Below are 17,047 nucleotides of genomic sequence, written 5' to 3' on the forward strand. Positions count from 1 at the left end.
AACGTGTGTGTGTAAGTATATGTTGTCGCTGTTGTAAATAACAATGGCAATATATGATATTTACCTAATTTACCTACTTTATATTAGTATATTAGCGTACTATATATTATGTTATAAAGCAAATTGCCTCGCAAAGACGGGAGCAAATTTAGTTTTCACATACAAAACAGTAAAAAATAAAGGGATATGAAGAAAGAGAGAGAGAGAGAGAGAGAGAGAACAACTTTTATAACACAAGTTACATATACATAAAGGATGAGAATATCGATACTCGATGGTGTAATGTTTGATTGACAAGCAGAGTTACATAGATATATGGATATATACATATATTTGTAAACAATCTCTCAATCATGCTAATGGTTAGCGAACACATTAACTATTCACTTGTTTAGTTTGACTAATAACACAAGTAATGGAAGTAGTATAAGTAGTATATATCATACCATGTCATGTCACAGTCGTTTATCCCATAACATCAGAAACTGAGAAGAGAATGCTTTCCTTTAATTCTTTCGCGTCGAGTAAATAGCAACGGGGCCAGAGAGACAAAGAGAGAGAGGACACGCGTTATTTTGAATGGTGGGAATTTATCTATTTCGTTCGCCGTTGGGAGGTGCGCTGAGCGTGAAAGGGTAGTTCTCTGTTTGTAGTTGGAAGGCGTGAAAGCGAGAGGCAAAGGAGACAGAGAGAAAATGTAAAAATGTAAAAATAAATAAATAAATATAATAAACCTTCTCTAACATTTGAAGGTAGCTTGGTGTTGATAAATGTTATTGCTAGTTATAACATATTGAACTTTCAATTATCATTTACTTCTTACATATAACAAGAAAAAATAGAAAACTGATTTATTGGAAACTTTCAACTGTTGCCCTTTTTTTCTTTCTATTGATCGTGATTTGATTTATTATTTTATTTGATCTATTTTAAATCTAATATATTTAAGGCAATTGATTGTATTTATTTTACACTAGAAGAAGAGACGAACACATTGAGGAATAGATAGATTGATATTCAGAAGAAATTTAAGTTAATTATTCTAATAAGATGGTAAAATTAGCTGAATACAATCGTACAGCGACGTTTGCTTGGTCTCATGATAAGATTCCGTATTTAGCTTCAGGTACCGCCTCAGGTACAATGGATGCAGACTTCTCTAATGATAGTATCCTTGAATTGTGGTCTTTATTATCAACTTCCTCTGATAAACCTGTATGTTCCATTAAGACGGATGCTAAATTTAATGATTTAGATTGGTCCTTTGATAATAAATTTATTGCAGGTGCTTTAGATAATGGTGCCATTGAATTGTTCTCAATGAATGACTCTAAAACTACCGTTTCTTCAGTAACAAAATTATTGAAACATACTTCTCCAGTAAATACTTTAAGATTTAATCCAAAACAAACTAATTTATTATTATCTGCAGGTAGTAACAATAATGAATTATACATTTGGGATGTTAATCAATGTTCTACTCCATCAACTGCTTCTTCATATACTCCAACATCTCCGGGGACTGCTATGTCTTCCATGGATGAGATTAAATCGGTTGCATGGAATAGAAATAATACTAGAGTCTTCGCTACTGCTGGTGCGAACAATCCTTATGCTTCGATTTGGGATTTAAAAGTTCAAAAGGAAGTATTACATTTGAATTATACTTCGGAAACTACAGGTTCAAAACCATTATTATCCGTTGTGGAATGGCATCCTGTAAGTTCTACTACTATTGCTACAGCTTCAGGAAGTGATACAGACCCTGTTATCGTCACTTGGGATTTAAGAAACGCCAATCAACCATTGAAAGTAATGAATACTGGATTAGGCAAAGGAATCTTGTCCTTGGATTGGTGTGCTCAGGATTCTGGTTTGATGCTTTCAAGCGGTCGTGATAATACTGCACAATTATGGAACCCTGAAGAAGGTAAATTGTTATCGCAATTCCCAACTAGAACTAATTGGTGTTTTAAGACTAAATTTGCACCTGCTGTTCCAGATATCTTTGCCTCGGCTTCATTTGATGCAAAGATTCAAGTTCAAACTTTACAAAACTTGGAAAATACTTTTGATAAAGAAGAAACTCAACAAAAGATCAAAGAATCTGAATCTGAATTCTGGAACAACGTCTCAAATGAAGAACCAAGTCAAAACCAGAAACCAACAGTGTTGGAATTACAAACACCTAAATGGTACGAGCATCAATCTCCTGCAGCTAACTGGGCATTCGGGGGTAAACTTGTTCAAATTTTACCTGACGGGAAAGGTGTCTCGATTTCTAAACCAACCATTCAAGGTTTGGAGCCTAATGAGGTGTTGAATGATGCATTGAAGACTAAGGATTTCGTTCCTTTGATTAATGTAAGATTGGTGAAGACTGTCAATAAGACTAATGAAGAAGATTGGACTCTATTGGAAAAATTATCAATGGATGGTAAAGAAGAATTCTTAAAGGATGCTTTTTCATTCGATGACAACAACGAAGTTGAAGCCTCTGGAGAGAAAAACAATGATGAAGATGAAAAGTTTTTCAATAAATTGGAAACTGATTTCACGCCATCTGGTCAATTCAAATTGAAAGAAGGTAAAGAATCTAACATTTCCAAGGATTTGATTAAAGGTAATTTAGATAGCGCTATCACCAAGTGTTTGGATGACGACATGCTACTAGAGGCTCTAGTGATCGCTTTGGACTCTACAGATGCTACAATGAAAGAGATTGTGAAAAATACATATTTCACTAAATATGCAAACAAATCTTCTTTGTCCAGAGTTATGTACTCCACTCAAAGGAAAGATATCGAGGATATGATCAACAATTTGGATATCCAACAATGGAGATACACTGTCAAGGCTATATACAATTACTTCAAGACTGAAGAATCTAAGAGAAACGAACTATTAGTTAAACTTGGTGATAAATTGGTCGAAAAGAATATGAGACAAGATGCTCTGATCATTTTCTTTGCTGCTAACTCTCTAGATAAAGTATCCTCAATTTGGTTGAAAGAATTTAAATCAATGGAAGATAGTTTGAAAGAACAAAACAAGACTGTTTACGAAGCTCATTCTGAATGTTTAACTGAATTCATTGAAAAATTCACCGTTTTGTCAAGTTTCCTAGGTGGTAACTTGGATATTAACAGTGAAGAATTAATCTCTAAATTCATGGAATTTGTTAACTTGACTTCTGCCAGTGGTAATTTCGATTTGGCTGCTGCTTTCCTAGAAAATCTACCAGGTGATAATCAAGAAGTTAATGCTGAAAAGCAACGTGTTCAAATCGCATCTGGTAAACAGACTAGAACCGTCACCAGTAGAACTCAGCAATCCAAGGGTAGAACCACTGCGTATACCAACCCACAAGTTACTAACCAAGTTCCTCAACAAGCTGCTAGATATGGTATTCAACCACAACAACAACAACAACAACAACAGATGCCTCAAACTACCCCTGTTCCACAACAGACTAATTATGGTGTCCAATCACAAATGCCAACAAATGTTGCTTATGGTCAAGCCACAATGAATCAAGCCATTCCAACTGGTAGATATGCTCCGGTTACTCCAGCTACTGTTGCCGGCGGTAATAATCAAATGGCTCAAGCACCACAGTCATCTTTCCTACAACCACAAAATCCTTATGCACCATCAGCAACAGCAACAGGTGCCCATAATCAATACACTCCTCAACAGCCTGAACTTGCTCCACCACCTCAAACCATGAATGGTGTGAGATCTGGTCAAACTCCACATTTAAACAGAAAGGCTAATGATGGCTGGAACGATTTACCATTGAAGGTAGAAAAGGACAAGGCTCGTGCTAAGGCTGTCTCTATAGCCCCACCACCTATGATGCAAGGCTCCCACAACTCATCACCACATACTACTAATAATGGTATGCCACCTCCACCACTTTCAAGAGTAACATCTTCTGCTTCTGTAGGTGCACCTCCATCAATGGGTAGAAACTCAAGAAAGCCATCACAAGTTGCTCTAAGTAACACCGATAGCTCAACTCCTCCTCCACCTTTGCCAAAGATTCCATCAAATCCATATGCACCAAAGGTTACTGAGAATGCCCCTCCTGTGAACATTGCACCACCAATGATGGGTCAACCTCCTCAAAGTAACTTCCAACCAAAGGCTAATCCATATGCCCCACCTGCAAACTCTGCACCTGCATCAAATATAGGTGTATATGGTCCATCTCAGACCTCTACTCCACACATGGGTTTTGTGCAACCACCTCAAAGTAATATTAATGCTGCTGGAGTTCCACCACAAAATGCATACAGCCCACAACAGAACCCATATGCACCACCACAAAATGCTAATCTTCAGCAGCAGCAGCAACCAATGTCATCGTTTGTTGCACCTCCTCCAATGAATAGAGGTATGGATTCTTCTGTTTCACACACACCAATGCAACAACCAGTTGGTCCTCCTCCAATGAATCCAAGAAAGAAGAACCACGACAATGGTACAGTTGAAAATGCAAGTAACTTGTTGAACTCTATTGCAAATAGTGCACCATCTATTGCTGGTGCTCCAGCCGCTAATGCTCCAGTTCCATCTGCTCCTCCTATTTCTCAAGCTGCCGCCCCTGTTGCAGCTTCTGAACCTGCAGTTATGCCAGAAGAATACAAATCTATCGTTGAATTTCTGCAAGCAGAACTAAAACGTGTTACTCCATTGATACCACAAACCTATACCAAGCAATTGAAGGACTGTGACAAGAGATTAAACATTCTGTTTGGTCATTTACAAAAGGGTGATTTATTAACTGCGCCAACTATTGAAAAATTGAAGGAGTTAATTGAATTCTTGAAGGTTAAAAACTATGAGGAAGCCAAAAAGGTTCATGTTGATATTGCCACTAATCATGCTCACGAAGGTGGTAACTGGTTAACAGGTGTAAAGAGATTAATCGGTATTGCTGAAGCTACATCTTCATAATTCAATAATAAATTCTGGATGAAGTAGCAACTTTAAAAAACAAGAACAATATATATAGATATAGATATATATGTTTATATAGGAACTTATTTTCTTTTTAGGAAAGAAGAAGCGAAAGACATGTAAATTAAGTTATTTGAGTAAATTATTGACAAGATTAACTGTCGCAACTTTACTTTGATTATATTGTTTTATTATTTTTAACTGTATACGCATGTTTTGCCTTCCCCATATTGTCATTGCATAATTTTTGGTCCCCGAGCGTGGGATAAACGCATAAATACGTAAAATATATTTATAAAAAAATAAAGATCGCGGGGGACCCTGATGACAATAAAGAAATGTTGAATGAAAAGAACTGAAAGTAGGAAAGGATTAGCTAAGGCACGTTGACAGATTACCATATAACAGAGTTTTTGTCAGTGGATCAGCTACAGAGGTTGCGGTGATAATAGATACTATAACAAATAATACTTTCTTCATTCCTATTTTGAACTCGTGCGAAGTGAAGTGCAGCATATTTCAACACATTTGGAGAATAGGACGTGCATTTTAATATTTCTGATTCGCAATAGATTGAAACGATTCCATCTAAAGTTCCATAAGAACTATAAAAAAGAGATAGCATTATAGGGGAGGAAGAAAAATTTTCGAGGAATTAATTACTATTAAATTATACATAGGATCCCTGCTGAGTTATATTTGGAATCACTAGCATATAATGGGAACAGAAGAAGGAACAATAGGAAGTTCGCAAGGAAGAAAAGATCTTCTAAATAATGCCATAATTAAAGTACGAAATAGATTAAGAATACGGCATAAGCATAACGAAGATGATGATGAATATCAAGTGGGATCTAGTGATATGCAGGTCAATCCAATTACTCCAATTGATATGGATGATAAAGATATTAAAAATAATGTAATAGAAAACCATACGGAAGAAATAATACCTAATGATAGTTTATATGATATTGAAAATAATGAACTCCCGATAGGTGAAGTATTAACTCGTACGCATTCCTCTTTATCAAATATGTTTTCAGAGCCGGCCATGCCACAATCTAATATAGTATCGATTGTCGTTGGTGCATTCGTTACCGTAGCCGGGTTTTTATTTGGTTACGATACAGGTCTTATTAACAGTGTTTCAGAAATGCCTTATTTTTTGACACACATGACACATGATCAACATTCATTAAGCACCAAGGAAAGATCTATTGTAGTGTCATTTTTAGCATTAGGTACATTCTTTGGTGCGTTATCTGCACCATATATTGCAGACAAACATGGTAGAAAATTACCAATCATAATTAGTTCGTTAGTCATTTTCACCACTGGTAACGCATTACAAGTTGCATCCAAAACTTTAACATTATTAACTGCAGGAAGAGTTGTATCAGGTTATGGGATCGGTATTATGTCTGCTGTTGTTCCTCTATATCAAGCAGAAACGGTTAATAGATATCTGAGAGGTTCCATCATTTCTATGTATCAATGGGCTATTACTTGGGGACTTTTGGTTTCGTGTGCAGTCGCATTGGCGACTAAGAATAAGATGGATCCCTCCTCATATAGGATACCTATTGGTCTTCAATTTATCTGGAATACAATTCTTGGTATTGGTGTAATGTTTCTGCCTGATTCACCTCGTTACTATGTCCTGAAGGATGATTTGACCAGTGCTGCTAAATCCTTATCCTTTTTAAGAGGTGTTCCGGTCCATGATTCAGGTTTATTAGAAGAATTGGTGGAAATTAAAGCTACATATGATTATGAAGCGTCTGTAGAATCTTCTTCGATCTTGGATTGTTTTAGAACCACGGAAAAGAGGCCCAAACAAACTCTGAGAATGTTTACAGGAATAGCAATTCAAGCATTTCAACAATTTTCTGGTATTAATTTCATTTTTTATTATGGTGTGAATTTTTTCGCTAGCACTGGTATTCACAATAGTTATATCATTTCATTAACCACGTATGCTGTCAATGTACTATTTAATATTCCAGGTTTGTTTTTTGTTGAATATTTTGGTAGAAGAAAAATTCTGTTATGTGGTGGTATTATTATGGCAATCTCTAATTTAATTATTGGTATTGTTGGTGTTTCTATTGATGACATTAAAGCTGATAAGATTATGATTGCATTTATTTGTGTATTTATTGCTGCGTTTTCTGCTACATGGGGTGGTGTTGTTTGGGTTGTCTCAGGTGAATTGTATCCCTTGGGTATAAGAGCCAAATGTGCAGCTATATGTGCAGCAACTAATTGGTTAGTAAATTTTATTTGTGCGTTAATCACACCTTATATTGTTGATGTGAAGGATCATACTTCTAATATTGGTTCCAAGATTTTTTTCATTTGGGGTAGTTTAAATGCATTAGGTGTTATCACAGTATATTTCATGGTATATGAAACTAAAGGTTTAGTATTAGAAGATATTGATGAAATATATAAGAAATCCAAGAATGCCATGGATTCGAGTAAATGGAATGAACAAATCAGAAGAGAAGAAGAAGAGCGTGCAGTGGTTCATGTACCTACCTCAACGTTACCATTCGAGCGAGAATTAGAAACGATAGATAATGGGTATCCAATAAGTGTTATTCAAGGTAGTAGTAATGGGACGCCGTCCACTAATAATGTTGTGTATAGAATGAACAATTGTGCTTCGCTAAATACAGATTATGGTAAAGAATGTTATGAATTAAAGATTAGTTCTACATTAAATTCTAGTGGATTCAATGAAAGTTCGATACAGAATAGTAGTTTAAGAGGACCAATACCTGAAGTTAATGAATTTGATAAATATATGATGACAGAGTCTAAGAGTAAAGATCGGAACAGTCAACATTATAGTCATCATGATATTTTACCAAACATTAATCACATTCCAATCTCATCTGATAAGAGTATAGGTATTGCTACTAATTGTAGTAATACTAATCCAGATAATAATTATTTGGATCTAGGTAATGGATTAGGTTTAAACACATATAAGAGGGGCCCACCCTCTATTTCACCTGGATCATCTATAGATCTAGATGATCGCAACAATGAAGATCATAATTCTAGTTCATTGAACTATAGTGAAGATCGTCAACAAATGGATAAGATTAATGATTATATGGCCCAAATCATGAATAATGACACAAACAGTGGTTCGGCAAGATCGCAAGGATACACACATTCGCAACATTTCAACTCTGAATATATCGATCTGGGTGATGGGTTAAACCTAAATATCATGAGTCGTGGGCCACCCGATATTCTTTCAGATTCTAGCGATGATGCAGGCAATGATTATGACCGTAGTCCCTCCCCTGATTTCATATCCAAGGGATAATACTAGCCAGGCAGCATATACATATATATATATATATATATATATTTCCATTAATAAAATATTCGTTCATGTGCATATTCAAAGTCATCGATGGCATCCACAGCAGTAATATCCCACGATTTCCTTGATGGATCATCCGTCGCCTTCGACATCACATCATGTTGCACGAGCAGGGGAATCTAGTAAATTCTCCGCTTTTTCCCCTGTTCAGTTGATTTCAGTTAAAATGAAGCACAGAGAGCAAGAGAAAAAAGGACAGCGAGCCATTCAATCGAATATTTCTGCTGTTGCTGTTGCTGTGTGGTGTGTCTTGAGGCAATCGCGAGTGTTGGCGGCAGCGGTGAGATGCCAGTTCGGTAGAACAAATGGGTGAATATTGGGTACCTTACAACCCGTCCATAGTGAAGTTCGATCCAGATAGATTTTTAGAAATTAAGAAAAATGTCATCGGAGAACTAGCTCTCTCTATGAGGCATATATATAAGATATATATCTAAGTTGGTTAAAGAGATAGGGTTCTGTATAAGCATTCCTCTTTTACTAAAAGCAAACTTTTACAATACCTCAAAAAGAAAAGCGCATATAACTATATATATATATATATATATATACTAGTTTTAGGTGAAGACATTTCTAGTAGATTACGAAGGACTAACCGAGTGATTTTTTTTTTTTAAAAGTTAGTGATTGTTGATCGACTTATTGCTGGGTTTCCCCATTTTAAACAGAGTTCTAGGTAGTTATTCTCTGTTGATTGACAATATACATATATCTTGAATATTACAGGATATTGATTGTTTTTATTTTTAGACTCTTTTTTTTATCTTTTGATTTTGGTTGAGTTTTCACACACTCACATATCAATAAAATGACGATGACAGAGGCTCATGCTATTAAAACCAAATATTTGAATGGTAATGGAAAATTTGTTGTTGATAATGGCAATGCTGATATGACTGGTTCAACGGGTTCTAGCTTCCATATTCCACCACCTGCCGCTAGTAGAATGAAAGGTGGTAGTGCAAATACTAAAAGACGCACTGTACAAGCTATATCTAAATCTATTTTTGTTGATAATCGAAACATAAATACTTCTAGTACTATTAAGAGTCAAAATGATAAGAATAATAATAAGGCTACTACTACTGCAGTATCATCTAATACTTTTTGGAAAAGTGAAAATACTAATTATTTTAAATTCACTTTCTATAAGATTGTCCTTGCAATATTATTCTTTATGTTTGGTATCTTTAGATATGGTCAATTACAATATAATAAGAGTAAACTAAAGATATTAGATCTATTATACAATCCATCAAATACACCTCAACTGATTAGACAGGACGTGGTGAAACTAAATAAGATTCCTTCTAGATTAGCTGCAATCCTAGAGGTAAAACCAATCGGTGATGTAGGTGGTGGTCTAAAAGGCATACTGAATGATGCTAGCGAATTGGTATCTTGGACCATTTCTGCAGGAGTTAAACATTTATCTCTGTATGATTATGATGGTGTCCTACAAAAAAATACTGATGAACTACGTAACGCCATTTATGAACATCTTTCCATTTATTATGGACCTGCAAATGTACCAAATTTTGCTATAAGAATCCCACATTTTAATAAAGTGTTATACAATAAGAAGGGACAAGGTGATATCAAGAGTAAAGTTGCCATCGAAGTTTCGTTATTATCGAATAGAGACGGTAGAGAAACTATCGTTGATTTGACAAGAACAATGGCTGAACTTTGTTCCAATAAGGAATTGAACGTCGATGATATAACGGTCGATTTGGTCGATACAGAATTGAAACAACTTGTAGGGCAAGAACCAGATCTGTTGTTATATTTTGGACCATCCTTAGATTTACAAGGTTATCCACCTTGGCATATTCGTCTAACAGAGTTTTTCTGGGAAGAAGATAACAATCAAGTGACTTACTCTGTATTCATCAGAGGTCTTAAACAATATGCCGGTTGTAAAGTGAACGTTGGTAAATAGCCAAGCTTAAAGAATGAACCTGTATTGATGGGTGTCCTTAGTTGTTATTGTTGTTGTTTATGTTGATCTACCTACTTATCACATTACCATCGTACCTTTTTGCATGCTATTTGTTCGCCTTTCTTGCAACATTTCCTCCTTCATTTCGGTGACAAGATAACGATTTTCTTTTTGTTTTCTTGATTTTTGCTGACTATCTCATACTTTCTTTTCATAAAACCTAATATTTTTTGCATGGTGAAACACCACATTTATTATTTGCATAGCTAACCACATCTTTTTGTTTTCTCATATACCCTCCCCTTTCAACTTAAAAAAAAAAGTAAAATAAAGCTCATCAAAGAAAGTATATTCATACTCATTGCCTTTATTACCAATGTCATTACTATTACTACTTTTGCTATATATATACATAGGTATGTAACATATTCGATAGATACATAGAGTGTATTGTCTGTTGCATTACATCGACGATACACATCCCCCTGCTACTCAATAGAAGAATAAAACAAATTAAATAATAAAAGTTACTAATATATAATTAAGAATTTCTGCTATATATGTGTGTTTGTGCTAATGGGTTAAAGTTTCCTTTGGTTGAACCATTATGGTGTGTCATTATCCACGGTTGTGACACCTAAGATGAATAAATAATGACACATTTTTATTGCCATGAGATATCCCAACAGATAGTTACATTTTCAGAGCAAGTAACATAATTGTTCGACAAGATCCATCGTCGGTTTAAAGAATGTTTGACCCACTTCCACCTGTTATCTTGGTCATTTATATATATAAATATAATCATTAATAACCGTCACTGCTGTAGCTTCCTAACCGAAAGAGGCAAAAATACTCGGCAATAAAAATAAAAAATATTGGCGAAGTTTCGTGAAAAGAGAAGAAAAAATGTGAGAGACGGAAAAAAATGGCTGGAGGTGCGATAAATAATGGGAAATTGATAGATGTTTTCGATACATACGTTCGTTATACACACAATATACCTAAGGTTGTTGTTGATTCATTCTTGTTATTCATAAACAGGGGTTTCTTTCTTTAGTATTTGACGTTGTTCGTTTTGTATTCGTTAGTTTATTTTATATCAGCTAATCATAGAAGAAGAGTTTCTCTTTAAAAGACAATCATACTAAGTGTTGCATAGAAAATATAGAAAGAATAAAAATGGGTCTATTCGCCTCCAAGTTGTTTAGTAACCTATTCGGTAATAGGGAAATGCGTATCCTTATGGTGGGTCTTGATGGTGCCGGTAAGACTACCGTCCTGTACAAATTGAAGCTAGGTGAAGTCATTACTACCATTCCAACCATTGGTTTCAACGTCGAAACTGTCCAATACAAGAACATTTCCTTCACAGTTTGGGATGTCGGTGGACAAGACAGAATCAGATCTCTATGGAGACATTACTACAGAAATACCGAAGGTGTTATCTTTGTTGTAGACTCCAACGATAGATCTCGTATTGGTGAAGCTAGAGAAGTTATGCAAAGAATGTTGAATGAAGATGAATTGAGAAATGCTGTCTGGTTAGTATTTGCTAACAAACAAGATTTACCAGAAGCTATGTCAGCTGCAGAAATCACTGAAAAGTTGGGTCTACACGCTATCAAGAACCGTCCTTGGTTTATTCAATCTACATGCGCTACCTCTGGTGAAGGTCTATACGAAGGTCTGGAATGGTTGAGTAACAACTTGAAGAATCAATCATGATCTCGTAACTTTTTATGATACTATATATATATTATTATTATTACTACTACTACTACTACTATTATTATTATTACAATTACTACTTCCTCTTTCAATTTCTTCTTTTATAATAAAAAGGAGAATAGTGTTTGCATGTTTATATATATGTACGGACTATAACTATTGTTTCTAATATACTTTTATCAACAATTTAGAAGAAAAACTAAATTATTCAGATGTACACAAATGACTTAGATAACTCATCTATTTCTTTTTGAAAGATGTATATTTATAAATCTTGTAGATAGATTCGGTATATTAACTTATGTATTCAACTAACTACATCGGCTCACATTTCAATAGAGATGCATGGCATTTTACATTTTATAGAAGTATAACGAAACTGATATCATCACTTGATTGTATAACTCGAAATACCAAAACCCATTCAGAATTCGAGTTTCATTGTGTAAGTTCTTGCTATGTTGGTAAATATCAATATATTAACAAATCTTAACCGTCATCGTCTTGAATCTCTGAAATATGACTGGCAGCAACATTAACATCCGTACATTCCCATAATAGGGTCAACCCGTACCTCCAGCATTTCTAAATAAAATAAAAGTTTCAATTTTCTTTCAGAATTTCTATTTGTCATTACCGGTCAACGCTCCGAGAAATAAATTTGGAGAGCCAATTTTTACACCAAAAATTTTTTAAATGTTTTCTGTTTTTTCATGTCGTGATAGTTTATGGAATGAACGATGCGCTAACTGACAACTATTGCGAGAAGCCATATGCATAGTGAGTAAAGTTTCTTTTCATGATATTGAAAAATTATTTCATATAGCTTTTATTGATTAGTATATATGAACTAGTACTGTTAATTCAACTTTCTTTATCGATTTTTCATTATTTGAAAGAAAGTGTACAACAAATTATCGATTCAAAATGGTATGTTATAAATGAACTAGACAAAGGGGAAACGCAAAGACTTCAAGATGATATTACAAATTTTGGTATAGCATTTTTGTCATTTAAAAGATAACTTCAGATATATCCCATTGGAGGATCGACAGTTATCCAAGTTACAAAAATATTTGAATGAATGTTTATGCAAATAACAATCTCCATGACGTTATAACCAACCGAATAAATTTTACTAACTATTATTTTTTTAATGTTTAAATATTTCCATGATATATTATTTCTGTTTTGTTTTGTCTTCGACTTAGACCTATCTTCCTTTGTTTATAAGGATTTAGTTTGGTAGAAGACAGAATGTCTCTGATAATATTGTTTACTTATTTATTTATTCATTATTATTGTTTATTATTATAGGCCGGTGTTAAGAGTTACGAACTAAGAACCAAATCTAAGGAACAACTAGAATCTCAATTGCTAGACCTAAAGAAGGAATTAGCTGAGCTAAAGGTTGCTAAGCTATCCAAGCCATCTCTACCAAAGATCAACACTGTCAGAAAGAACATTGCTCGTGTCTTAACCATCATCAACGAACAACAAAGAGCTGCTGTCAGAGAACTATACAAGGGTAAGAAGTACCAACCAAAGGATCTAAGAGCCAAGAAGACCAGAGCCCTAAGAAGAGCTCTAACCAAATTCGAAGCTTCCAGAACCACTGAAAAGCAAAAGAAGAAGCAAATTGCTTTCCCACAAAGAAAGTACGCTATCAAGGCTTAAAACAAGGATATCTCTTTTATCTCAAACTTAAGAGTTATATATTTTTTTAAAAATTTTGTATAATACATCCTTTTTTATTTCCTTAATATAATACTATCAGTATCATCTTTTCTTCGATACAAGAAAACGAAGTTGTTCTTTTTATGTACAAGAACAATGCTCTAGATTATATATAATATAATATTAACACTCAATATATCAACCAAAAAAGGGCTTTACATATATATATATTGCTGATATAAATATGATTTTATTTTTGGGATTTTTTACTTGCCTTCCATTCTGTAATAAGTTGTTTTAATTCTTCATTAGGAATGACTTGTTCTAAACGTAATGGACTTCTATTGAAAGGATCTGTTGAATCACTTAATAAATGTGCCTTGATAGTACTCCTATCAATATTAACCTTGGAGGTAGGTAAGGTCACTGGATCCTTCATTATAGTATACATTAACGGATCTAAGAATTCATCAGGCGCATCCTCATACTCCATATCCTCTTCCTCCTCTTCTTTTCTTGTCTTTTCTGCCTTGTCCACAAATTCAAAGAGTTTAGTACAAAACTCATCGGATACAAGGCCTGTCCTTCTACCTAAAATATCAATAGCTCTCTTGAAAAAATCAACATTAAAGGATCTACTATCCCTTGCAACAGCCTTTATAAAATTATCTTCATTAGCTAAATTGATATAAACGGAACATAACGCTTTTAATAGCTCCTTTGGATTAAACGAATATTGTTCGGGATCTTTAACCCTTAGATTACCACATTTGGGCCCAACAAGGGATTCCAAATTATAGTTTAACATACTGGCAAGTCTATCTACAACTTCAGCCGTGACAAAACACTGCGAAATATCCTTAGTATATAATTCAAACAATGTCATCGATTTTGCAGCTAACCCACAGGAGGATTTAGCCTGTCTTTGGGCTGCTTGATATCTTGATTGCATATCATTTGCAGATTCATCTGTGGCATCCTCTGGTTGATTTATAGAATTAGGGTCATTCAATTGATTACCAAGTGTGTGTACTTCGGATAAATTACTTAGACCTTCATCTAGCAAAAATGTTAAATCATTTAACATACGTGCAATAAATCTGATAAAGAAATCTGGATTATTTTGAGATTGCCATATTAGTTGATTCTTATAGCTTGGGATCTTGTTATACATTTCCTCTAAAATAATAGATATACTATATCTACTATTAAATTTATCGTAAAATTGAGAAGAGGAACCTGTCTTTTCCACAATAACATAGAAATCAAGTAGTGCATACAAAAGGTTTTTGTTCACCAGGCTGTTTTCTTCGAAAATATTCATCATAAAACCTGGTGAGTTATCAGTCAGTGGCATAGAACCCACGCTAAATAATTGAACTAGTTTACCTTTTAAGTGAGGGTTAGATACTAATTCGGGACAACGTAGAATTGTAGTTCCTAATTCTACGAAAGATTGTAATCTAGGATTTCTAAATATTGGAGAATTACCATAATGTGATATGTATAACGAGTAGTTAATTGGACCTTCCACAACAAATTCGGGATAATATTTAAATGGTACAGGCGCATGTATTCTCAAATAATCGGCATTATCCACATTTTCAACACCCACTTGATCTGGGATAAGTGGTAGTTCGATTGTCTTGAAAGGGAAATCATGATTAGGATCGATCACCCTTAGTAAAAATGTCGATGCACCACATATGAAGTCGAAGACTTCTAATTGCAAGGACTTGTTCGAAAAGAAGCCTTTAAGAGCATCTTTTAATGCCTTTGTATATGATAGTGTCTTTTCAAGTTGTTTTAGTTTTGCATCAACAAAACTGGAAAGAAGGGAATTAGAGGCAGCAAATGTTTTCACTTTTTCAATTTCCTCTTTTATTCTCTTTATTTGAGGGGTGATCTTCTCATCGTATAGCAATGTACCACCAATACCGTAATGCAAGTAAGTCAAAGTTAAAAAGAAGCAATCAGATATAAAATTTGGTTTAACATCATTTCTGTGGTCATCATAGAATTTGTCGGCTTCCTTAAAATCGGAATTTAGACGAGTCTCATTCGAAAGATCAATGAATAGATTTAAGGTATTGAAAAAATTTACATCAATCTTGTCAATCTTATTAAAAGATACATCCAAGAACGGCTGAGAAAATTTGGTTAAAATTAAAGTGATATTGGACATAAATGCATTGGATGCTAACTTGTTCTGAGCAGCATGATCTGCTCTCCTCAAATGATTTTTATTCACAATTTGTCCCCAGTACGATACCATATCAGTACGTGATTCCACAGAGCCTCTAATAATTTTATCACAGATAAAGAAGAGTCTATCGAGAACTACTTTATGCTCCGCTTGCAAAGATTCGTGAATCATGTTTGTATGGGTCGTGGAACGTTCAAGCACCTCCCCATAGTTTTTTAAAGCCACATTGATATTCAGAGGAGAAAGAGTCAAAATTGGACCCAAAATTGTTTTCTTTTCGTATTCGTTGGCTAACAGTTCATGGTGAGGGAGAAATCCATCTATTGTGGTAAAAATGCTTGCAACTTGCTTAAAATTAACAAATAATTCAAATACAGATAGGGTGTTATTGTAATTAACAGAATCATTTAGATCAAACAAGGCATTTGGTCTGTGAATATATTGTAGTATATTTGGGAAAAAGCTATTTAATAAATCAGCTAGCGAATCCTCGATTATTGCCCTTTGGATGATCTGCGATAAAAAATCGGAATAGGAGTCGAATCGGTGAAGGATGTGAGCAATATAAGTAGTTATATTACCATTTAATGCAAACTCCTGGATTTGGAATGCGACTAAACCATATCCGATAACAAGTCTATCAATTTCTTTGAACACTACATCCAGTTCAGAATTATTTTTATTTAACCTTTTTTGCCTTTGACAGCGTAAAAAACATTCATTCAAATAACTGAAAGGCTGTTCCAAGGACTCATTTTCTGTTAATTGATATATAAGAGCAGAATCAGTATTATTAATATCTAAAGTTTGAGCATTTCCCTGTTCTGCAAAATTTACCAAATAGTAACCCTTCGGGATATTCTGTGGGTTTGTTGAAATTTGGAAGATGTCTTCCAATATTTTTGAAGACATTAGATCTTAACTTGATATATGACTTCCTTTGTTTAGAGTATACCTTAGAATCGTTGACTTAGGATGAATTGTTGAACTAGTATGTGTGTTTTGTCAGTGTTAAACTGTAGCAACTATCTCAATGTGTGTCATTTATAATTGCAAATTGAATTCGCTTTGTTGCTTTTGGTATCGGAACATAGTTTTAGGATATAAAGAAAAATATTCAAAT

At 34.3% G+C, this 17,047-nt stretch overlaps 6 protein-coding genes across 6 annotated transcripts; 5 read left to right on the forward strand and 1 right to left on the reverse strand.

Moving 5' to 3' along the window:
- Nucleotides 1–1,050: 1,050 nt before the first annotated feature.
- Nucleotides 1,051–4,962, forward strand: SEC31 (Sec31p; the record flags this gene model as incomplete). Its single annotated transcript, XM_041549889.1, has 1 exon — nt 1,051–4,962. The coding sequence occupies one exon, from the start codon at nt 1,051–1,053 to the stop codon at nt 4,960–4,962; it is 3,912 nt and encodes a 1,303-aa protein (XP_041405823.1).
- A 721-nt stretch (nt 4,963–5,683) lies between these two features.
- Nucleotides 5,684–8,308, forward strand: SNF3 (glucose sensor; the record flags this gene model as incomplete). The annotated part of the gene is made up of 1 exon (XM_041549890.1): nt 5,684–8,308. The coding sequence occupies one exon, from the start codon at nt 5,684–5,686 to the stop codon at nt 8,306–8,308; it is 2,625 nt and encodes an 874-aa protein (XP_041405824.1).
- An 868-nt stretch (nt 8,309–9,176) lies between these two features.
- On the forward strand, nt 9,177–10,310 carry NUS1 (ditrans,polycis-polyprenyl diphosphate synthase; the record flags this gene model as incomplete). Its single annotated transcript, XM_041549891.1, has 1 exon — nt 9,177–10,310. The coding sequence occupies one exon, from the start codon at nt 9,177–9,179 to the stop codon at nt 10,308–10,310; it is 1,134 nt and encodes a 377-aa protein (XP_041405825.1).
- A 1,182-nt stretch (nt 10,311–11,492) lies between these two features.
- On the forward strand, nt 11,493–12,038 carry ARF1 (Arf family GTPase ARF1; the record flags this gene model as incomplete). Its single annotated transcript, XM_041549892.1, has 1 exon — nt 11,493–12,038. One exon carries the CDS (start codon nt 11,493–11,495, stop codon nt 12,036–12,038), a length of 546 nt encoding a protein of 181 aa, XP_041405826.1.
- A 930-nt stretch (nt 12,039–12,968) lies between these two features.
- On the forward strand, nt 12,969–13,718 carry RPL35A (60S ribosomal protein uL29; the record flags this gene model as incomplete). The annotated part of the gene is made up of 2 exons (XM_041549893.1): nt 12,969–12,971; nt 13,359–13,718. The coding sequence occupies 2 exons, from the start codon at nt 12,969–12,971 to the stop codon at nt 13,716–13,718; spliced, it is 363 nt and encodes a 120-aa protein (XP_041405827.1).
- A 250-nt stretch (nt 13,719–13,968) lies between these two features.
- Nucleotides 13,969–16,836, reverse strand: UFD2 (ubiquitin-ubiquitin ligase UFD2; the record flags this gene model as incomplete). Its single annotated transcript, XM_041549894.1, has 1 exon — nt 13,969–16,836. The coding sequence occupies one exon, from the start codon at nt 16,834–16,836 to the stop codon at nt 13,969–13,971; it is 2,868 nt and encodes a 955-aa protein (XP_041405828.1).
- Between the last annotated feature and the right edge of the window lie 211 nt (nt 16,837–17,047).

This window comes from Maudiozyma barnettii (genome assembly GCF_903064755.1).
Source record: "Maudiozyma barnettii strain CLIB 1767 genome assembly, contig: KABA2_03, whole genome shotgun sequence".
Lineage (NCBI taxonomy): Eukaryota > Fungi > Ascomycota > Saccharomycetes > Saccharomycetales > Saccharomycetaceae > Maudiozyma > Maudiozyma barnettii.